The sequence below is a fragment of the Balaenoptera borealis genome (genome assembly GCF_965194805.1).
Source record: "Balaenoptera borealis genome assembly, chromosome: 2".
NCBI classification, from domain to species: domain Eukaryota; kingdom Metazoa; phylum Chordata; class Mammalia; order Artiodactyla; family Balaenopteridae; genus Balaenoptera; species Balaenoptera borealis.
The window spans coordinates 170,591,797-170,615,928 of NC_138867.1; the positions used below are offsets into that span (position 1 = coordinate 170,591,797).

Here is a 24,132-nt window from a genome sequence, read left to right on the forward strand (position 1 = left end):
GGACTCCCGACACAGAGGCCATGGATATTGTTTTATTATGAGAAATAGTAGATTTCCTTTACCTTTGTGGAGTTCCACCACTCCTTGAGAAAATGAGGAACGTGAGCTGATCGCTCACCTTGTGGAACCTGAAGCTCCCCTTACCCCCAGTCCCAGGGAAAACATCTCCTCCCCTGCCTTGCTCATCACCCTCCCACAAATTCTCAGCATATGCCCAGAGAGAAACAGAGCCCTTGGACATCTTTCATCCCTGCTCTTTTATCTGTTTCCCCCAGACGCGCTGGAAAGAACATGTGTGTTCAGTGCACAGTCACTCATGCAGTGGTCTTCCCCAGGAACCCCCTCCCCAGCCCCCTTCTCTCCTCTAGGCGGCAGAGCTGGGGGCTCTCACATGGCACTCTCGTTGCCTCCCCGTCCCCTGGACGCCCCCTTCTCTTGTGCCATGAGAGACTTGTAGGGCTTCCCCAGGCTGGGGAGGGTGAGTTCAGCTTCCTGCAGCTCCAACTCCCGCTGAGACAAATGCTCAATGACGGCTGCTCCAATAGAGTCCCCCAGCACATTGGTCATGGTGCGAAGTCGATCACTGGAGGGGGCGGGGTGGGGAGAGACAAGCCACTGTTAATCAAGGTTTGAAGAGCTCCACAGAGAAGAGGGTGCAGCAGCCAGGAACTCCTTGTGCCTAGAAGTTGGGGTTCACATTCCAGCCTAACACAGGGTGGACCAAGCTCTGATATGCTCACATTTGATATTAGCAATGCAATTCTTTTTTTAAAAAAATGTAAACGTCTGATATAGAAAATTAGGGGTTATGAGCTGAACAGCATACAGGATGAGGAAGGTCACCACTGTGAGAAAACAAGGCCAGACTGAAGACCATCTAACTGAGACTCAGATCCAGGTGACAGCTCCCAAGTGGGGACAAAAGTCCAGATTTTTATATGTAAACCTCCTATTTTTAAAATTATTTATTTATTTATACATTTATGGCTGTGTTGGGTCTTCGTTTCTGTGCGAGGGCTTTGTCTAGTTGTGGCAAGCGGGGGCCACTCTTCATCACGGTGCGCGGGCCTCTCACTATCACGGCCTCTCTTGTTGCGGAGCACAGGCTCCAGACGCGCAGGCTCAGTAATTGTGGCGCACGGGCCTAGTTGCTCCGCGGCATGTGGGATCCTCCCAGACCAGGGCCCGAACCCACGTACCCTGTATTGGCAGGCAGATTCTCAACCACTGCGCCACCAGGGAAGCCCTCCTATTTTTAAAAGTTGAGGGAATTCCCTGGTGGTCCAGTGGTTAGGAGTCAGCGCTTTTACTGCCGAAGGTGCAGGTTCGATCCCTGGTCGGGGAACTATGATCCCTCGAGCCACACAGCGTGGCCAAAAATAAATAAATAAATAATAAAAAAATTAAAGTTGAGAATTTTTTTTAAATTTGCAAGCCAGCTCTGTCCCCAAGGATCACCTTTTTTGGTGACTTCTACATAAAACAGGTACAGCAGGGCTTTTCTGGATAATGGGGTAAAGACCCCATTGCTTACCTCCTCCCTGCCCTACTTCCCAAGGTTAACTCTATACAATTTGGGATCCACATGGCTTGGGATATTCCCCCAGGCCACCTTTTCATTCTAAAATTCTAGAACTCTGTCCTTGCTGGAATAAGAGCCCATGTGTTGGGAGTGCTGCAGGGAAAGCGGAAGGTGCGAGGACAGATAGTACCAGAGTCGGAAGAGCACTCACAGGAACCAGTCCACAGCTATGATGAGTGTGATGTCTTCAGTGGGCAGGCCGACTGACGTGAGCACAATGACCATGGTGACCAGACCTGCCTGGGGGATGCCAGCAGCCCCAACGCTGGCTGCTGTAGCCGTGATACTGCACGTGGAGAGAGAACACAGCGAGGCAGGAGGAGGGAAGGGAGAGATGAGGCAGTGTCAGAAGAGACACAAAAGAAGGGAAGGGGTCAGTTCCCCAGGGCGTCTTAAATCAAATTCCCCAAAATAAAGAGCAAATCCAAAGCAACTTTCATTGAATGCCAATGCAGTTATGTTCCCTCGTCCTTTGTTGGGATCTGGTTAGACGTCCACCCAATGATAGAGGTTTTAAATAATTCAGATTGCAGATGCAAGAGTAAGGATTTAACCAGCTGCTTCTGGGGACTGGAAGAGGGCAGAAGAATCAACCTGGGCAGTAGCCGTAAAGCAGAAGCTTGAGTTCCCCATGTGCACATATGCTAGAAGTAGGTAGGTCAGTATAGACAGGTCCAGCTGCTAGGAACAGAACTCTGGAAGGTGGGCCAAATTTAGAGTGAAAAGAAGAAATTGTCTATGGTGCTGAGTGAATTTTTAAAAATTAGACATTTACACATATAAGGTTTTGGAAAACTAAAAGGTAAACACACAGAAAATGAAAGAGATGGTGATCCACCATCAAGTAGAGGGTCAGACTGGATCACAAGTAGGCTAGATTTTAGCTGCTGCATCAATTTGTATGTCTAGCATGGTGTGCTAAGAAGAATTATAAAACCACTGGGCTTGCCAGGGAAGGTGTTAGGGCCCTGAGGTTGACGCCCCCCCTCCCTGGTGGATTCTGAAGCCCTTTCCCAAATTCTATAGTCGTGAACATAGAGCTACTCAAGATGCTTAACACACATGATGTCTCTTACAGAACAGTGATTGAGCAAACATTTGGGCTCACAAACAGAGAATGGACTTTGGGGTCCAGCAGATTTTATTCATCAGCTGTACACCCTTGGACATAACTCAGAGCCTATATTCCCTCATCTATAGAATGGTAGACATATACCTACCTTGAGGGGTTATTATGAGCAGTAAAATAGAACAGTGCTTTGAGAACAGGGCCCCAAGAAGGGTCATTATTACTATTATTCTAAGTGAGAGAGAATATCTCTTCCGAGTGCTGGCCCTGGCATAAACAGTGATCTGTGCATGCTCTTGGGAGGCAGGCATCATGTTCTCAATGGAATCATAAGATCCAGCTAATTCCACCTGGATCCAATAATCCAACTCAAACTTTTTTAAGTTTAGATTCAGTCCAAACTAGGAATCCTTAACCATCCAATCACAATCTGCCACTAAATTCTGAAGCAATTACCTGATGGGTCTCAAGCTGGCCATTGCCACCAAGCTCTTTGCATAGATTAGAAGCTAGAAGTGATACTCAGTTCCCTGATCCATTTAAGAACACCCCTCAAAAGTCCTTACCCTTTTTGATGACTTCTCTACTCCCCAGAATGTGAAAGCTCCCCATGAAAAGTGCTCACTGCAATGTTTGGGACCCTAAGCTAGACAAACAAACAAACCAAAACGTGTTCCTTTGAAATTATCTTCATGTCGTCTTCACTGCATCCTTGGTTTCCCCTAGAAAAGGCTTCTCATACCACAGCCTTCTGTTGTAAAGGCAAGGAAGATTGTTTGAAGAAAGACTCAGAGGCGATCTCTGGGTTGTGTGGTAACAAGGTAGCTGGGACTTCGTCTACCCATAGTAGAAGGGACTTCACATGGGCTCAACATCTCACAGAACCTCCAGATGCTATCAGCCATAGTGCCCAGATTTAAGCTGTATCCCTGAATGTCCCTAAGCCATTGGGACCCAAGTTCAGACTGTTTTCCTTATCTGCAGAGTGGTCTCTCAGAACCCCTATAAAAAGAGAGAGCACTCCATCCTGCTGCTGACCCCAGTTATCAGTATCTCCAGCCAAGCCAGCTTTGTACTATACTGCATGACATTGTGGTACCTGCCTTTATCCAAAATCCCTATGTAGCCAAGAGGGGCAGAGAGCTGTTAGGGAGGGTAGGATGCTCCCTTAAAGAGCATGGGCCCTGGAGTCCAGTTTCCCTGAGATCATTAGCTTTCTAGGTCTAAGGTCTTTATTTTTATAATATGTGAGAGACATCAGCATGCCTTCATACGCTATAGAGAAAGGTCAAATAGAGGCAGTGGAGTTGAAAATGCAAGTAAGTAATGGAATAGCTGACAGAGTTAGAAGATAGAAGGGATGAGATTTGGGGAATTGTAGAGGAATGAGTTTTGAATAGAGCAACAGATCCATATTTAAACTCAGATCAGGGGAAAGAAAGCATGGATGGATGCATACCACAATAAATTTGAGTTGTCGGAGCAGAAAGTTGGGTCCATTCACACCCAGTAACCTCAGTGACACCCCTGAGGTATGAGGCAATATGATCTTTTACACGGAAGAAAATTGGAGAAAGGAGCTGGAAGATAAATAGAGTGAAGATTTGGAATGAAGGATGGATAATGGTGCCACCATATAACTGGGTGGTTTATCAACCCTGGATGCACAGTAGTATCACCTGGGCAGTTTTCACAAACATACCAATGCCTATACCCTACCCCCACCATAACAAAGTCAGAGCCTCAGGGAGTAGGTGGTCTTGGGTAATGCTAATGTGTAGCCAAGACTTTGAATCACTGATATAAAGGGATTTCTGAGTGGAAATACACTTAGCTGATAATGTAATGTGTCGTCTTGTAGTGGTCACTGCAGTAATCACCACAGTGGGTAGATTTTTCTCTAGCTGGGTTCAGACACCTTGACATAGGAATAGATAAAGTGGTTGGTTGAAATCCCCAATGTTGAGGATTTGGAAAGACTAAGGGGTAAGGACGTCAAAGATGCTCTCAAGAAAATGAAAGAATGAAGCGCCACACTCTCTGGTCTGGAAGCTCATGGTTCCAAGTGTGGTCCCTAGACCAGCAGCATCAGCATCACCTCTGAACTTGTTAGAAATGCAGAATCTCAAGCCCCAACCCAGACCCACTGAATCAGAATCTGCTTTTGAACAAGACTCCCAAGTGATTAGTATGCACATAAACGTTTGAGAGGCACTGAACTAAAACACAAAAAGGGAAAGTGAAACCATAATGGAGGGAATGCGAGGAGTTGAAGAAGCAAAAATTGTTCATGGAATTAAAGAAAATACGTAGGGGAAGTAAAGTAAGAGGATGGAGAGATTGGAGACTGTGGCCATGATGCACATACTCGAGATGTCAGAGCGGGCTAAGCAGAGGCAAAGTCCAGGACATGGCCCCAAGGGTAGGTGGCTGGAATTCCAAAGGTCAGCGAACTTTGAAAAGAAGATGATGGAAGAGTCACCTGTTTGGATGTTGAAATTATTCAGGGAGAGGATAAGAAAACGGAAAGAAAAAGAAAGCTATACAGCATCAGCTGAGTTAGATAACCCTTCTCTGGATTCCCAAAACTCTTACACTACCCATAATAAGCAGATAATCTTTTTTTTAATTTGGCAAGGGCAGTAATGGAACTATGCATAGGACATCATGAGATGTCATTCAAAGAGCCCACGCTTGTAAAATATTTAATGCTGTGTATGGCACATAGCAAGTGTTTTATAAATGTTGGCCATCATCATCATCACCACTATCACCATCACCACCCTTATCACCCCCATCACTACCATCACCACTATCAGCACCATCAACATCATCACCACTGTCACCTCCGTAATCTACATCATCATCACCAACACTGTCACCATCATCATCATCATCAGTGTGTCGTTTCCCTTCCTTAGACCGGATCTTCCCTGAGTTCAGGAACCATGTCTTATTTTTTCCTGCACCCCTCAACACATCCCCCTTCCAACATTCAAAGGCTCCCTTTACTTCTTGCTGTGACTCCCTCCCCTCCAACACCCCCAGCCAAGCTAATGACTTCTTAGGGCTCAGCTGTTGGCAGGTCCCACCCAAGGTCAACTCACCTGATAGTTGTGATCTGACCCAGGTTGAGCTCGTAGTTGTTGACTTGAGCAATGAAGATGGCAGCCAGGGCCTCATAGAGGGCAGTGCCATCCATGTTGACGGTGGCTCCCACAGGCAGCACAAACCTGGTGATGCGGCGGTCCACACCCAGGCCCTCCTCCAGACAGCGGAAGGTGATGGGCAGTGTCGCCGAGCTGGGAGAGAGAACCCCAAGGGCTGAGAATAAGTGGTGGCAATGAGCCAAGGGAGGGCTCCCCCTGAGAACACTGGGAGGCAAAGTGGGAGCTAGAGCAAGGGGAAGATGGCAGGTGTCTAACATTTCAGAGGCTGAAGACTGCGTGGGGGAGAGGAACTCCTCATGACACAGAGAGCACACAGCAATGAGGTCCCCCAGGCTGAAGGTCTCTGGACCCACCTAAAGCCAATAGCTGAGGGCTACTTACTAGACACTAGTTCATGTCACCAGTTCACTCTAACTATCCACTCCCAGAAAGGAGGCAAAGGGCCTTCTGAGCTCCCACACCTCAGGGCTAAGAGAGGGGTATTACAGAAGACTCCTATTCCCCACTTCCCATGTTTATTCAGGGAGTGACCTCACCTACACTAACCTTCTAGGTCTCTGTCCCCACTTGGGATCAGCTGGTCCATAAAACATGCGCTCTGTCTGGTCAGCTTTATATCATGCAGTGAGAATCCTGGACCCACAAAGGGGATCTTTGGGTGTCCATGCCTGTGGCAACCTGGTGAGTTTAATTCTGGGGTACAATGGCACCAATCCTCCGTGGCCACAGATCAAAAGGCACATTCTCCAATAGGTGTTACAAGCAATAAAAATGATACTTTTCTTCTGTCTGGTTGGCTCTAGTGATACCTCTCAGATTGTTTTGAATTTGATTGATGGTGGAGAGGGGAGCTCTTTATGAACCCCCTGAAACCACAAAAAAGAAGGAAGCCAAGGGAGCTCCCAGAGGCCATCTCAAGGGGAGACGAGACCCTATGAGGTAGAAAATGACTGAGATCATGAGGCATGTTGGACCCTTTGTCTTAACCTCAAAATTTGCAGCTGGTTCTCCCTCCATATTAAATAGAGAAACAGGGACTTCCCTGGTGGTCCAGTGGCTAGGACGCCATGCTCCCAATGCAGGGGGCCTGGGTTTGATCCCTAGCCAGGGAACTGAATCCCACATGCCGCAACTAAAAAGATCCCGCATGCTACACCGACGATCCCACACGCGGCAACGAAGATCCTACATGCTGCAACTAAGATCCAGCGCAGCCAAATAAATAAATCTTTTAAAAATAAACAAATAAATAGAGAAACAGAAAAGGAGCGTAAGGGGTTAGGAGAGCCAGCCCAGGACAAAGATCAGTGCCCAGGTGTTGAGCCACCTGGAGACCTTCAAGAGCACCTGACATTACTATACAACCCAGATGAGGTTCTATAGTGGCAGAGAGGGCAGGACTCCTAAGAGAGCCTGTGAAAGGCAAAGAGTGAACCTAGGAGGGTACCAGTGGTGAGGAGCAAGGCCATACCTGGAAGACGTGCCCATGGCAGTGATGAGGGCCTGCAGTATTCCCCCAATGAAGGGGAAAGGATTCCGATGGGTGATGAGGAAGTAGATGAGAGGCAGGATGCCACCGGCGTGAAGGAACAAACCCACGATGACAGTCAGGGTGTACATGCCCAGCTGACCCCCCAGGACGGCCATGTCTTCCATCTCTAGGATCTTGCCAGCAATCAGGAACAGGATGCCCACAGGTGCATACCTGGGCCAAGCCAGACACCTGTCAGGCCTCCCTCATGACCTCCCCTACAAGCCTGGAGCTAGCATCCCCCAGGCTTTGCTGACATAGACCCTGGAGCCAGGCAACATCCCCCATACAGCACCCTACCCCACTCCAACCTTCCCCACACGATAACAAATGGGGCTGGGCCCCACAAATAAATCCCACCTTTTCTTCCTGCTTCCCCACAGCTCGCTTGAGCAGAAGAGCTCCTACAACTCCAATATATGCATTCTTATAAGGTGTCTCCTTCACCCACCCCCTGACTCAAATCCCCCCAAATAATCACTGTCCTCAGGGCTCTTTCCCTAGACATCGCCCAGACACTCCCTATCTCTGGCCTTCTAACGTCCCTTATTCACTTCCCCCAACTCTTTGCTCTACATTTGTAACCTGTATGCCCCTATTCTCTTTCCTATAAGTGCATATTCTCACTCATTCACCAGCCCAAGTTATTTCACCTGGATTTCCCACAGACGTCTTAAACAACCTGTCTTAAATATTATACGATATTGCTTATATGTGGAATCTAAAAAAAATTGTACAAATGAACCTATTTACAAAACAGAAATTGAGTCACAGCTGTAGAAAACAAACTTATGGATACCAAGGGGGAAAGGTGGGGGAGGGATAAATTGGGAGATTGGGATTGACATATACACACTACTATAGATAAAATAGATAACTAATAAGAACCTACTGTAGAGCACAGGGAACTCTATTCAATATTCTATAATGACTTATAAGGAATAAAATCTGAAAAAGAGTGGATATATGTATGTATATATAACTGACTCACTTTGCTGTATAGCAGAAGCTAACACAACATTGTAAATCAACTACACTCCAATAAAAAATTAATTATAAACAACCTGTCTTATTAAATTATCTGTTCATTCACTCAACAAATATCCATTGAGCACCTACTCTGTTCCAGTCACATGGTCCCTGCCCTCATGGTGCTTACATCCTAATTGGGGAACTATGCAATACACAGAGAAATATGTCATTAAAAACTTCAGGTGGTGATAACTACAAAAGAGAATCAGTGAGTGGGGCTGTAAAAATGAGTGGTCAGGGAGGGCTTCTCTGAAGAGGTGACATTTATGCTGATACCTGAATGATGAAAAGGAACCATGCATATTTGAAGGGAAAGCATTGCAGGCACAGTTCAAAGACCTTGAGATGGATGTGAGCTAGGAGTATTGGAGGAGCAGAAAGAAGACCAGTATAGCTGGAGCAGTGAGAAGAGTAGAGAAGACAGATGAAGCAAGTTCATAGGGGGCTCACCTGTTTTCCCCTCAAACCAGCCCATTGCTTAGTTTTGTGAGTTTCTGCCAGTGATGCCATAATTCACCCATCACCAGGCTTCCTTTGTTATTTCTCTCTCTTTAGAAATTGAAGTCTACACTTGGTCATTGTCATGGGGGATGTACTGGAGGAGGTGAGGACCGCTTGGGGAGTTGGTACAACAGCTTAGGTCAGAAATGATGAGACCCAAGATGAGGTTGTGGGAATGAGGATACAGGGGACTCCTCCAGCCACATCTGTATTCCCCAAGCTGGGCTCGAGGTTAGCCCTGGTGGGTGGTTGCTGAGTTGTCTCCAACTCTAGACCTACCTCTGTGAATAATCTGTAAACTCCTTTCTCAAATCCCTCACCTCCATCCTTCCTTTCTCACACTCTGCAAAATTCCTCAACTCTGGATCAATTGCACATGACTTCTTTCCTCCTGTACTCGGCTACCTGGCACATACGGATATTCTCCCAAACATGCCAATGACATTGCTATAAACTCACGGTTCCCAATTCAGTTGAGCTTTCAATATTCCTTTTCAATCTTCTTGCTCGTCCTTGATAAGCTTCCCCTCCCAATCCCCTCAGCTGCTTTCCCAAGCTCTCAACTTAGCCTCTAGCCCCCCGACCCAACTTTCAAATTATTTGGGATGATGTACAAAGTCTTCTCCAATTTGGGAAGACAGCCTCCTTAACATCTTCCACCACCACTCCCAAGGTATGCTCCCACCTTCTTGAACTCCTCACCATTCTCCAAACAACTCAGGTCCTTTCAAGCTTTGCATGTTCTATTCCCTCTGCTTGAAGTGCCTCTCCCTTCTTCCTGTCCTGTTGGATTCCTACTCACCTTTCAAGACCCAACTAAGAGGTGGACGTCTCCATGACTTCCTCCTCACCTTCCCAGACAGAGTTCACTGCATATCCCTCATTGGCTGCTTACTTATCCATATTCCCTATACTTTTTTAATGTCTCTTGACTCTAGAACCTTCCATCTTGTATTATATTTATCTAATATGTGTCTGTCTCCTCCAAGACTTTGAAAGCTCTTTGAGGACAAGGACTGAATTCAATGTATCTCTGTATTCCAGAGTTCAAAACAAAGTCAGCCTGGGAAAATGTCTGCTGAAAGAGTGAAGGGATTTAAAGAATGAATGAATGAAGGCGTCAATTAAGGAATAATCAGTGAGCAGATAAATGAGTGAGAAAATGAGCAAATGAGACATGAATGATGGGTGAGTGAATGAATGAGTGGGTTAAGCAAATGGATGAATGAATACAAGGTATATTTAACTGAGTGAATGAGAGAATAACAATGTAGAGATGAACAAGTGAGTCAAAGAATGAGTCCAAATGAATAGATGACTTGGTGAGTAAATCATTCAATCAAAGAATTAACTAATGCATGGATGAGTTTGTGAATGAATTTATGAGTGAATGAATGTATGAATGAGTGAATTAACCAATACACAGAAAAATGAACAAATGAATGGGAAAATGAATGAACCAATTCATGGAAGAATGAAGATAGCTAAATAAATGAATGGATAATTTGGCCAATCCATAGCAGAATGAGAAGATGTATAGATAAATGATGGAGTGAATGAACAATGCACAGAAGCTTGAGTACAAATGAATAAATGACTGAATAAATAGATGAACAAGGGAGTGAATGAGTGAATAAATCATTGCACAAAGGTATGAATGAATGAGTGAGTGAATGAGCGAGGGTGTGAATTAACCAGTACATATATAAATGACTTTGGCCAAGTGGTCCCAACAACCACTTCAGGAGCTGCCCCACAGCCTGACTTTCCAGCCCTGACAACACCCTTCTGTGTGCCATCACCACCACCACCCCGCCCCTGTCACAGCCCAGCACTCACCAGATAATGATGCCCACCAGCCTCATAATAGCCTCATTGAGGCTGTCGAAGAAATCCCGCAGGACTCGGCCCTTGTGTTTCATGCCACCGATGACCAGCCCAAAGGCCACCGAGAAGACCACAAGGCCCAGGGCGTTGATGCCATTGGCTGAGCCAGGCACAGGCACAGTCTCCTCAAAGCTCAGCACCTCCTGCAAGGTGCCCATGGCCCGTGTGACATTTTCCAAGAGGCTGCTTCCGTTCTCCATTGAGGATAAAGGAGGCATGGAGGTGCCCAGCTCAGATCCATTTTCTGTCCTCACAATGGTCCTGGTTGCCAACCTCGTGCTGTACTGCGTCTTAAACTGAAATAAGGAGATATTGGGCCATAGACGAATGCATAGTAAATTGAGTGCATAAACAGGTTAATGAGGGCGTGAACAACCAATGAATGGAAGAATGAGTATAGATTCTGCATTTTTCACAAGCTCCCTGGGCAGTGCTCAGACAGGTTTTGGGGTCTGTCTCCTCAACTGTCTATGATCAGAAGCCTTGGTTCCTCCTCCATTACCATTCCCAGGCAGCCTTTGACCCAAATCCTTCTCTCTAACCTTGCCTTGATCAGCACACCAATAGGAAGCACATTCTTTCTTTCAGACTCTTCCAAAAGCCCCTGGGCAATGCTCTGTCAGGTCCTTCTTCCCATCCCTCACTCCTGGACCATTCACTCAGCAGCAAGCTCCCCCAACCCTCCAAACCTCCTTGATCAGACTATGTACTTCCCCCTGACCTGTTTGAAGCAGGCCTCCACAAGGTTGGGCGGAAACATATTTCTGCAGAAAAATATCAGATGAATGAACGTGGTTAGACCTTAGAAGAGAATCTAGACTGATAACAGTAATAATAACTGCAATGGCAACGATAATAATAGCAGCCAACATCTGAAAACCGATCTAAGTGCCTTACCTGTGTGATCTGATTTAAACACCACAATAATCCTAAAAGTGAGTGTTATTGATGTCCCCATTTTACATACAAAGCAACCAAAGCACAAAGAACTTATGTAAGTTACCCAAAGCCACATAACTCCTAAGGGGTACAGATGGACCTCAAATTCAGGCCTGTCTGAGCCCTTTGGTAGGACCCTATGCCACCTCAGGGACTTCGATTCACACACAGTGATGTCTCCAAAAAAAAAAACACGGAAAGCTCCTGAACTCTTCCAACGCTAGGTTCCCCCCAAGTCAGTGACTAGGGTAGAACTATGACCAGCCTTGATTCTGGCAGGCAAAATCTTGCTACTTTAATAGAATCATTCACCTTCCAATGGATCTTGGGAACACCAGACAAATATCATTTGTCCTGAGCCCATCTCAAGATGCTGTGACTATAGCCTCCCTAGCCTACGGGTCAAAAGATCATATCCTAGGAGTAAGTTGCTCTCAGAGGATTTGTGCAAGGCTCCAGGACAGAAAATAGGTACCAAAAAAACTAGGCCCAACTTGGGTGTTGCATTTCCAGGTTGGATTAGCCTGTCCCCTTTGTCTCCCCTTGAGTATAGGTTGTTACATGTAGGGCTGGAATTCCCATCAAAATTAGAAAGGACGTCACCTGACCAGGTCCATGAAGGCATCGGCCGTGGGAATGGTCTCGATCCGGCCCTCTCGGTGCAGCCCCTCCTTGGAGCCCTTCCCAGGATGGATGATGGTGACCATGAGGATGCCGATGAAGACCGCGATGACGGTGGTCACCATGTAGTATACAGCTGCCCGCATACCCATCCGCCCTGTCGCCTTGTTATCCAAGGACGCCATACCTGGAGGACAGGTGGTGCAGCCCGAGCAGCCCCATCCACACCCCACCACCCACTCTCCCATCCATTTGCTCCACACTCCCCACACTGCTACAACCATTCCACCAAGCATCCCTCCTCCTTTGCCCCACCCCACATCGCCATCCTCCAACTCCCATTCTATGTTCCAAATACACCTTCCACTCCATCCTTTATCCCAAGCACCACTTCACTAACCTTCCCTCTATTCCAAGCCAACATTTTCAACCCCCACTCCATCCTCTATTCACCTCTATTTTGCACCATAACCTCATCTGCATTGCTCTCTTCATCCTCCTATCCACCCCAAAATCACACCTCCCTCCAACCCAGCTCACTATACACTATCTGTAGTAGATACTTTTGGTCCCCTATCAAGACACCCTTTACCATGCTGATACACCTATCCTTCCACAGCTGAGCGTTTTGGCTGCTAACAACTCATGCTGCCCCCTTCTCTTGAGGGCTGCCCTCAGCAGAACAGGAGCTTACTCACCCACAAAGTCCCCATGGGAGACCTACAGCCAATGACTGATTGGTCCAGGGATTCAAAAGGTCAGCTCCTTTGATTTAGACAGTGGCAGAGTTGTGGAGAACAATTCTGTAGTGTTGCGCATTCTCCAGAGCTCCCCGTGCGATCAGGCTGAGAGGCCAACCTTCTTCTGTACCCACATTTCTACTTAGCTTCTTTCCCCATCCCATCCTGCTCACCTCACTTCCTCATAGGTTTCTCTTGAGAGCTACCCCTCAATAAATCACTTGTGCAAATAGCCCCTTCTCAGTCTCTGCTTCTAAGGAAACCCAACCCAAGAAATCATTCTTCCATCCCTTTATCTTCGTACCCATCCCCAAATCTGGAGATTGGCAATCAACCACCCATGGGCCAAATCTGGCCCGCTGCCTGTTTTTGTAAATAAAGTTTTATTGGAACACTGCCATGCCCATTTGTTTACATACTAATCTGCTGCTGCTTTTGCACTACAACAGAATTGAAGAGTTGCAACAGAGACCACATGGTCCTTGAAGCTGAAAATGTTTTCTACCTGGCCCTTTACAGAAAAAGTTTGCCAACCTCTGCATAGGCCATCCATACTTCCACCGCCCCCCTCCACCCACCACCCTGTCACCTCTATCTCAAACACCTTCATCCACTTCTCACCCCATTACCTTCCACACCACATCCCAGCTACCTTCCCTGGCTGCTCCACAACAGCCTTCCTTTCATCTGTGGATGCTACTAAGCCCCTCTCAGGCTGTAATTTTACCTCCAAGGAAAAGTACAGGAAAGCTACTGAGATAAGTATTGCAGATCATCTGGGTTCTGGAACCCAGGTCTGATTGGGATCAGGGCTTTGGCCAAAGACTCAGAGCTACGTGCATGCTCCATGTTTGAGGTCCTGAGTTGGGGAGGTGGTCCCATGCTTGGAACAGCCATGGCTCCAGGTTTGAGCTTGGACTCTGGGATGGGTCTTGGAGGCCAACACTGGCCTGGGCTCTCTCACCTGTGACCAGGCTGGAGACAATGAGTGGCAGCACCAGCATCTGCAGCATCCTCATGAGAAGCTCTCCAGGGAAAGAGAAGTACTTGATCTGGCGATAGCTGAGCTGGTACGGGCGCAGGGCAAAGGCCAGGCTGACCCCTAGGGCCAAAATGAGGGGTCTGTAGAGTTGAATTTGGTCACTGAGTCCCAAGCAGGGGCCATCCATCCATCCCAAGAAGGGCGTGTGTGTGGGTAGAGGTGAAAGAAAGAGAGAAACATTCTATGAGTGTGTGAGTTTGTGTGTACATTGTGGAATGTATGAATTTATGTGTTACTATGTTGATATGTGTGTAAATGTCTGCACACATTCATGTGTACATATGAACACACATGTGATAGTGTGTACTCACTTGTGCACATGTATCTGTGCCTGTATATGAGGGTCCATGTATATGAGATGCACATGTTTTTCCTAAGTCACACAGATATGACTTGTGTGTGTATGTTACTGTTTTCAGGCATGGGGGTACACATGTATTCAAGCTCTTAAGTGTGCCAATGTGTGTGCAGAGGAATGCATGTGTGTGTGAACGTGTTTATAAGTTCTAGTATATGTGTGCAAGTGTGTGTTTACTTTTTTGCACCTGTATGTTTTGTGCATGCATAAAAACATGTTCATGTTTGTGTGTGTTTGTATGCAGAAAGTGTGCGTTTGTATGGTGTACACTTATGCCTGTATATACACATGCATATAGATGTGACATTGTGTGTACCCACAGATGTGTTTGCAAGAATGTATACCTGTTTGTGTGAGCGCGTCCTGGGGAGGGGGCATGGTGGACGTGGGCACCTGTGCAGGTGAGAAGAAGTAAGTGGAGGGAAGAAATATGCTGTGCGGGGAACTTCCCTCAAGCCCTCGCCCTCCAGGGGCAGAGCCCGCCCCTCCCAGACGACTCACCAATGACCACGGCGCTGACGGTCAGCAAGATGAAGGCGTTCCGGCGCAGGAAGCGCAGCACGTGCTCAAGCGTCATGGTTTGCAGGCGCAAGCGCGTTCGCAGCGCTCTCTGCTGCAGGCCGTCCAGCAGCCGCTGCAGCCAGCCGACCCGGCCCAGCCGCTGGCCACTCTCCCGCAGAAACAAGCTGTTGCCATGGCTGCTCATCGTCTACCTGCGGGGTACAAAGGGGCCCGGGCCTGGTGAGGGGCCGGACAGAAGGTGGATGTGGGAAGAGGGGAAAGGTGGAAGAAGCTGGTGATGAACTCAGAGAGAGTCCAAACAGCAGGGGAGGGGCGGTGTCTGTCTGTTGGGATGTGCCTGCGCTGGGCCACCTGAGAACACTACCAGGGGTTCAACGGTCACGTCCTGGCAGAAAAAGATCAAGGTCTCCAGAATCACTCCCAGGCATGGCTGGGAAGAGACAGAGAAGTAGGTCACAATATAATGGACGTTTTTTGCCATTCTCTAACTCCAGCCCCCTCCTTATTTCACGAGATCATCACAAGTAATTGAGAGCTGACCCAGCTCACAAACCAGACTCACAAATCTTCGCTGAGCATCAGCTTCACTCAGAGCCTTAAACAAGGCTCTCTGTGGTTAGCCCCCCAAATTAATACAGTTTGGTGTCTAGCCTGGAGGTGCCACCAAATGGGCTTTCCACAACGACAGAATCAGCAGGTGCCTGGCGAACAGTTTGTGCCCAATAAATGCAGCTGCTCTGTGTGAATGCCCAAGTGAGCAACAGGGAGAGGGAGAGTCCCATGGGATGGAAATGGTGATAATTCTTGATCCCAGCACCTCCTCAGGATCCATTTTTGAAGAAAAATGTGATGTTCACAGTCACTCTGGGGTGCCAGACACTGTTTCCCAAACTTCAGACTCTTTACATTCAGTCATATCCATGTCACCTTATTTACTTACCTAAATAAATGTAATCTAAACTGGAAACTTTAGATCATTACTTGAAATGCGTATTATATCTTAATACACATTAAATAAAATGCATATAAGAAATAAAACTTGCCTATCCTTTTACCAACTAAACACCTTACATGTATAGGGCAGCTTGGAAATTGTGAAGAACATTTGCCTTCATGAGTCTGAGGAAAATTTGCCTTCGTGGCCCCTTCCGCCATTAAAATATATATTAAAATTATATTTGGTATAATTTGGTATGCCAAATTGGTATAAAAAGGAATATATTATTTTGGAACTAGATCAAGGTGATTGTTGTACAATGTTGCAAAGGAACTAAATGCCACTTTAAAATGGTTGGTTTTCTGTTGTGTAAATTTCACCCCAATTTTTTAGATGAGAACAGTAATATTACATATTAAAACATTTTCTTTGACTTGAAAGTTAAATTCTTTATTCTGATTTTAAAAGAAGCAAAAATGTTTGCATGGGTGTCCCTAAAAGTATCGTGGGCCCTGGGCACCTCCTATTCCAGAAAGATAAGCAGGCTTACCTATACTGATCTCACAGCAAAATGTGGCAGCACCCCTCTTGTAGGCATACTGGAAATTCTGTTATCCCTATAGATTCATCCCCAGGCAAAAGGCTGACCACTACAGTTGGCATTGCCCGGGCTCCCTTGCCCTTTCAGTCTGGCCAGTGGAAAACAGCAGGAGAATGGACGGTGGGAGGAGATGTAGGTGGAGCATTCTCTCAGCTCCCCCTGCCAGGCCCCTGTTTGGCATTGACTGTATTCCTCTACCTAAGGCCACAGCTCCCACTGAACAATCCTCTGCAGCTCTTGGCCACGTAGACATCTTCTTTGGAAAAATGACTATTTAGTTCCTCTGCCCATTTTTCAATCAGATTGTTTATGACTTTTGTTATTGAGTTGTATGAGATCTTTATATATTTTGGATATTAACCCTTTATCCAATATATGGTCTGCAAAATTTTTCTACCATTCCGTAGGTTGCCTTTTCATTTTGTTGTTTCTTTTGCTGTGCAGAAGCTTTTAAGTTTGATGTAGTCACACTTGATTTTTGCTTTTGTTGTTTGTGCTTTTGGTGTCATATCAAAAAAAAAAAATCAGTGCTGGGACCAAAGTTGAGCAGCTTCTACCTTACATTTTCCTCTAGCAGTTTTACGGTGTCAGGCCTTATGTTTATGACTTGTACCCACTTCCAGTTAATTTTTGTGAGTGGTGTAAGATAGGGGTCTGATTTCAATATTCTTCATCTGTTTATCCAGTTTCCCAACATCATTTGTTAAAGAGACTATCCTTTCCCCATTGAGTGTTCTTGGCTCCCTTGACATGATAGAGGTGCTACTGCTACAATGGAAATCACATTACAGTATATAAATATATCAAAACATGGTGTACATCTTAAATTTACACAATGTTATATATCGATATGTATTATAATTAAAAAATAAAGACAATCCTTCGTTACAGCCACAGCTCTCCCCAGGTCCCCCTCTTGCTCCCTCCCTGCAGCTGCCCAACTCCTGCAGATCTCTGAGTGCTGTGCCAACTTTACTGGTTTAACCCTGTAAATAGTCCTTAATTTTCAATTCCCCTTTTTGAGTGTGCTCTCTGCTTCCCGACAGATATACTAGATTCATCTAACTCCTAGAAAAAACTCTCCAAGCCACAGAAAGACAGTAAATATTGTATCCTGTGCTGGACTGTGCATATCTGGGTTGCCTGGGATGGCTGTACAGGTAAGGAGAACTTGGCCTCCCCAAGCTCCTCTCTGAGGTATCAGGGCTTCAGATACCTCTCCTTGCCACCAACCCCCTCCCAAGCCCTAACCCCAACCCCAGTGCCTGAATCCATCCAGATCAGGCTGGGAGTCTTTCAGAGACAGACCAATAGGTAGCTCCCTGAACTTTTTTTTGGCTGCTGCTGGCTGAGCAGCTACTTTTCTGAGATCATTATCTTTCTCATCCTCTTTCGCCTTCCCCATATCCCAAGAATGCGGTATCTGCCTCAGCTTTCCAGGTCCTGCTTCCTCCAGCTCTAAGCCCTGGTTCCCAGTGTCAAACCCCAGTTGGGGTCCTGCTTCAAAGGATCTGTCACTTGAAACCATGATGGTTTTTTTTCAGCTGGCTGTGAAAAATCCCGGACAGGAGACCACAGACTACATAGGAAATGTGTAATTATTCCCTCATCTCTTAAGATGTATGTTCCCAGTCACCAAGAAATAGCATGAAGCTGCCCATGGGTCCCAAGGGAGTGTTCAGCTGAGATCCAAACTAGTCACAAAAAACTCCAGAGCTAGTTTTGTCTATTTCCTATCTCTTCCTTACAAAAAATGGTACAGTATAGAGCAGAGATGTACAAGCCATAGTCCAAGGACCAATTCTGGCCCGCTGCTTGCTTTTGTAAATAAAGTTTTATAGGCACATAGCCATACTCATTCTTTATGTACTGTCTACAGCTACTTTTGTGCTACAACTGCTGAGTTGAGTTGTTGGAACAGAGATTTTATGGGTCTCCATACAATCTCTCTGGCCCTTTACTGAAAAATTTTGGAGGTCCCTGGCCTAGAGGAAGAGCATGCATGAGCTCTTTGTTTCAAATCCCACTCCAGCTTTCAGGAACTGGTCACTTTCTGTGTGGCTTTGATGGCCCAATTCACGTGACACTTAGAACAGCACCTAGTGAGCATGAAATAGATGACAACCAAGGTTAATAAAAAGCAGAAATCCAACAGACACATGACTGAGGACTGAGGAAAATGTTGACAAGGGAGAGGGTCTTCCCATCAACCTTGCTCGGTCCTGACTGCATTACTTGCCAAGCAATACTTGAACTTGTTTTCCCAGGATCTTGGCCTCCACTTGGCCGCTTCTCAGTCTCTCTTGGACCCCCGGGGGCCTTCTCCCCTCACCCTGGGTTCTCTCTTTTCTAGTCTTTCCTGGTCCTAGGCCTTCTCTTGGCCCTGCTTCTTAGGCTTCCTACTCAGGAAACGGCCCTTCGAGTGTTCCAGGATCTTCAGGGATTCAAGGACAGGTCCCCCACCTGGTTCTCACAACCTCCAGACTCTTAGATGTGATGAGAGGGGCATCTCTCAGAGCCAGGGGCAAAAAGGAAGGAACTCCTACATTCTAAAGCTGAAGCAACCTACAGTGGGCAAACAAGGTTGCTTTCCATACATTTTATCTCAATATTCTGCTAGCCTGAGGAGTGAGTGAAGGGAGGGAAAGACAAGGAGGAAATCACATACATCACACACCACATACACACACTTGAACACACAACCTCACACACCTCTTGTGTACAACTGACATATACACAACTGCACACAGACACACAGTCTCACACACACAGAACTGTTCAACATACAACCCACCCACTTTCAGAAATACAACTCCAAGTATTATGCTAAGTGAAATAAGTCAGACAGAGAAAGACAAACACTGTATGATATCACTTATACGTAGGATCTAGAAAATACAACAAACTAGTGAACATAACAAAAAAGAAACAGACTCACAGGTATAGAGGACAAACTAGTGGTTGCCAGTGGGGAGAGGGAAGGGGGGAGGGGCAACTTAGGGGTAGGGGGTTAAGAGGTACAAACTATTATGTATAAAATAAGCTACAAGAATATATTGTACAGCACAGGGAATATAGCCAATATTTTATAATAACTATAAATGGAGTGCAACCTTTAAAAATTGTGAATCACTATGTTGCACACCTGTAACTTATATAATATTGTACATCAACTATACTTCAATTTAAAAAAAAAAAGAAATGTAACTCCATTCATGCAGCGTCAGTCATACAATTCCTACACACACAAACACACACACACTTGACACATTCATGAATGCCGTCAGACACAAAACCCCACACCCCTCCTCAGACACACAACCCCATACATACACACCTTCACGTCCTTGCACAGCACCCCTTGTAAATGAAACTCCATACGGGCATTTGCAGAAATGCCATTCCTACACACACAACTTGGGACACAAAACTTCAGACATCCAAATTCCTTCCCTCATTTAAACATTCAGCCCCACCCACCTCTTTGGGAAGGCAACCCTACTCATAAGTTCAGTCTCACACACACACACAAACACACACACCATCACCACCCCACACACAACTTCGGACCCAGCCCCCCGCCCCCCCGCAGCGATGGCCAAAGTCTGTCACAACCAGGTCCCTCCGGAGTTGGAGGAATAAGCCCCAGATAGGGAAGGGAACCAAGCCCTGGAAAGGGACCAGGCATCAGGCAGAGATGGAAACCTGCCCACCAGTAGAGGCCAGGGATAGAGGGACAGGATGAGAAGGAAGGTAGATGGGCAGGGAGAATCTGGGGTAACTGAGGCGATAGGAAACTGATCAGGGCTACGGGGAGGTGAGCGGACGTTACGACTCTAAGAGTCAGGGAGCAGCTGAGACAATGAGCAGCCGAGAGATGGGAACGTGGGCGCAGGGGGCGCCCCACCCGCCCGACCCCGGGGTAGGCCAACACGGCCTCGGATCGCGCCTGCCCTGAACCTCAGAGCCCCCGCCCTCGAGGAGCCGTGGTGTTCCCACTCACCAGGGCCAGGAGCTGCGGGGGCGGCCTGCCCGCGTGTCCGCCTACGCGCTGCGCCGGGAGGCAGAAGCCGGAGCCCAGAGAAGCGCCCGGCCAGGGCAGCGGGGACCCGCCAGAGACCGCGCAGCGCCGGCTCCAGGACCAAAAGGCCGAGGTACCCGCGCGGAGCCGCGACGCGCTGTGCAGCGAGTGGGATCGGCGCCAGCCCCCTGCGTTCACGTGGGTGTGGGGGCCCCGGGTCGCTGGAGGTGTGGGGGGGGGGCGGGATCCCCTCCGGGATGCCCCCAGCCTCCCCCGCGCCCAGCCCTGGCTCAGCTGCAGCTCGGGAGAAAGGGCGCCGCCTGTTTGGGGAGGGAGGGGATCCTGGGGTAGGCGGGGTGGTTGGCCTCTCTCTCGTCTAGCCCCCGCCCCCCAGCTCAGAGCCGCGCCTCCGAGCCCCAGCCTCCCACCGCCTCCTGAGCCCTCCCGAGGCCAGAACATCCCTGGAGAGCGCGGGGACCAGGCCCTGGCACCGCTGGGTCCAAGCCCGCATCCTCAGCGGAGGTCTGGGGAAGGCGCGGGCGTGAGCGTCCGAGTGAGAGCAGCCTCTGCGTGGGCTCGGCTGGCCCTCTTCTCCCTCGGGGTGCACATTCCATCCTTGGCCACTTGGCCGCTGTGTGAGCTTGGGCCAGCCCCTCTCCCTCTCTGTGCCTGGTCTCCTCGTTTAAACAACGGAGATGACTCTGCCGACCCCACAGAAAATTAAAGCTGAGAAAATTGAAGTGCGTGAGCATGCAAATCCTCCCTGCAGCGTGAAGCATTGTGCAAGTGGGAGGCAAACCATTGCTGTTAGTATTGTAATTAATATTCTTCTTTGCACTCTTTAGGATACACCGGGCAATGTTGATTTTGCTTTTCTTCCCAAATGGCACTGACTTGGCTGTTTCCAATATCTCCTACCTCTCCTGAAAACTAATTGCCTTTTTTTAAAAATTTATTTATTTATTTTTGGCTGTGTTTGGTCTTCGTTTCTGTGCGAGGGCTTTCTCTAGTTGTGGCAAGCGGGGGTCACTCTTCATCGCGGTGCGCGGGTCTCTCACTGTCGCGGCCTCTCTTGTTGCGGAGCACAGGCTCCAGACGCGCAGGCTCAGTAGTTGTGGCTCACGGGCTTAGTTGCTCCGCGGCATGTGGGATCTTCCCAGACCGCATGTGGGATCTTCCCAGACCAGGGCTCGAACCCGTGTCCCCTGCATTAGCAGGCAGATTCTCAACCACTGCGCCACCAGGGAAGCCCAATTGCCATTTTTAAGAGCTGAGCACAGAGCATGGCATGTGATAAAAACCCAATACATGTTTGCTATTATCGTTGTTATTGAGCAATTGTTGACGGCAACTTCCTAGTCTAGGCAGGCTCTTTTACTCATATTTAATCTACACACCCCTGTGCAGTAGATATCATTACCCTCATTTGCAGGTGAGGGGACAGGCTCTCAGAGAGGTTCAGTAACTTGACCAAGGTCACACAGCCAGGGAGCAGCCACCCCGATTCCAATTCTTTGTGCATACAGCCCCCACTCTCCTTCTTGACACAATACCTTGTAGATAAGCAGTTCTCAAACTTAGCTGTACCTTAGAATCACCAGGGGAGCCTTTAAAAATTCTGATACCCAGGTGACACCCCAGGCCAATCTCATCAGCTTCCCTGCGCGAGGGGCTCAGGCATATTTTACTGCTCCTCAAATGATTTCAATGTCTGGCTGAAGTTGAACCCCTGCCCTAGATGTCAGGTTCTCCTGGGCCACACCTGCAACTCCTCCCTGAAACCTTCACACTCCCTCTGTTTCAGTCACCAGCTGTGCACAGATGATTCTGCATCCTTTCCTGAGCCTCGAGCTGCCCCTGAGGTCCTGGTTCATACAGTCATTCACTCCACACATATTTATTGTTCATCCACCCACTATGCTCCAAGCTGTGCTAGAGGCTGGAAGACAGAGCACCCCTTGGTCTTTCACACAAAATAATAAGAAGAAACACCAGTGGTTCTCAAACTATTGGGTCTTGAAACCCCTTTACACTCTTAAAATTAAGGAGGATCCCCCAAAACTCACAACCCCAGTCTAATCGTGAGTTTTTTTTAAGTCACACAAATTCCAGTAGGGGCGTCCTGCAATATGCCTAACCAGTACTCCTCAAAACTGTCAAGTCATAAAAACAAGGAAAGTCTCAAACAAGTAAAGAAGAGCCTAAGGAGACATGTTGTCTAGTGTAATATGGGGTCCTGCATGGGTTCCTGGAACAGAAAAAGGATATTAGGAGAAAACTGAGGGAATCTGAATAGGGTGTGGACTTTAATACTAATGTATCAATATTGGCTCATTAATTGACACAGAAGTGTGCCTACTAATGGAAGATATTAATAATAGGGGAATAAATAATAGGGGAAATGTTTGGGGGGGTGAAGGGATATGGGAACTCTGCACTATCTTTTCAATCTTTCTGTAAATCTAAAACTATTCTAAGAAATTGTGTCTATTGGTTAAAAAAAATCATGGAGGGGAAAAAAATGATGATGGCGGACTCGAAAGAGTTTTTGTCTGTGTAAGTTATACCTATTAATCTTTATTGGAAATGAAAACTGAGAAAGTATTTCAATATTTGTTTATTCATTTTAGCATAATAATAAATTCATGACATGTTAACATAAATAGCAGATTTTTATGAAAATAACTATATTTTCCAAACCAAGAAAAAAATTATTAGAAGAGTGGCAATGTTTTACACTTTTACAAATTGCTTAATGACTAGCTTAATAAAAAGAAAGCAAGATTCTCATACAGTTGATCCTCCATATGTGAGGATCCCATATTTGCAAATTCACCTACTTGCTAAAATTTATCTGTGACCCCAAAATAGATACCCATGGCACTTTTGTGGTCATTAGCAGACATGCTCAGCATGGTAAAAAATTTGAACTGGTTGATATGCTAAGGTCAAGTTTCCAGCTAAGGTCAAACAAGGCAACCCTCTACCTTCTTGTTTCAGGTGTCATTCTGTAAAAAATGTCCTTTCCACGGTCTGTTTAATGCTGCATTTTTCCCATTTTTGTGCTTTTTTTGTTGCTTTTGCTGTTTGAAGTGGCCCCAGACACAGTGCTGAAGTGCTGTCTGATGTTCTTTAGCACAGGAAGACTGTGCTGTGCCTTATGGAAGAAATCCATGTGTTAGATAAGCTTCATTCAGGCATGAGTTACAGGGCTGTTGGCTGTGAATTCAACGTTAATGAATCAACAATATATATTAAATAAGGAGTCTCTAAACAGAAACACCCAGACAGGTGGTTGGAAAAGACAGGAATATTTTAAGCAGCTTTTTCAGTTATCGTGGCTATTCTTGGAGACTACACCAAAACTTGACACGTTTTAAAGGATAGTTGCAAAGTGGAATCTGAAACTGTCAGTGAACCTTTAGTATTCTATTAACATTAAAATCTATTTAGTGCATCTTTTTAAACATCATTCACTAGTCATCTGAAAAAGATTAGTTCCTGAATTACACAGATCATCCAAATATTAACACATTTCATTATTCAATATCAAAAAGTAAAAAAAAAAAAAAAAAAAAA

The 24,132-nt window shown here is 46.7% G+C and overlaps 1 protein-coding gene across 1 annotated transcript; it reads right to left on the bottom strand.

Moving 5' to 3' along the window:
* Positions 1–12: 12 nt before the first annotated feature.
* Positions 13–24,103, bottom strand: SLC1A6 (solute carrier family 1 member 6). The gene is made up of 11 exons (XM_082379331.1): positions 21,812–24,103; positions 20,536–21,491; positions 14,974–15,185; positions 14,037–14,174; positions 12,315–12,519; positions 11,494–11,536; positions 10,725–11,068; positions 7,293–7,526; positions 5,759–5,953; positions 1,734–1,868; positions 13–583 (listed from the first exon to the last, which is right to left on the bottom strand). Exons 3-11 carry the CDS (start codon positions 15,176–15,178, stop codon positions 388–390), a joined length of 1,695 nt encoding a protein of 564 aa, XP_082235457.1. The 5' UTR covers positions 15,179–15,185; positions 20,536–21,491; positions 21,812–24,103; the 3' UTR covers positions 13–387.
* Between the last annotated feature and the right edge of the window lie 29 nt (positions 24,104–24,132).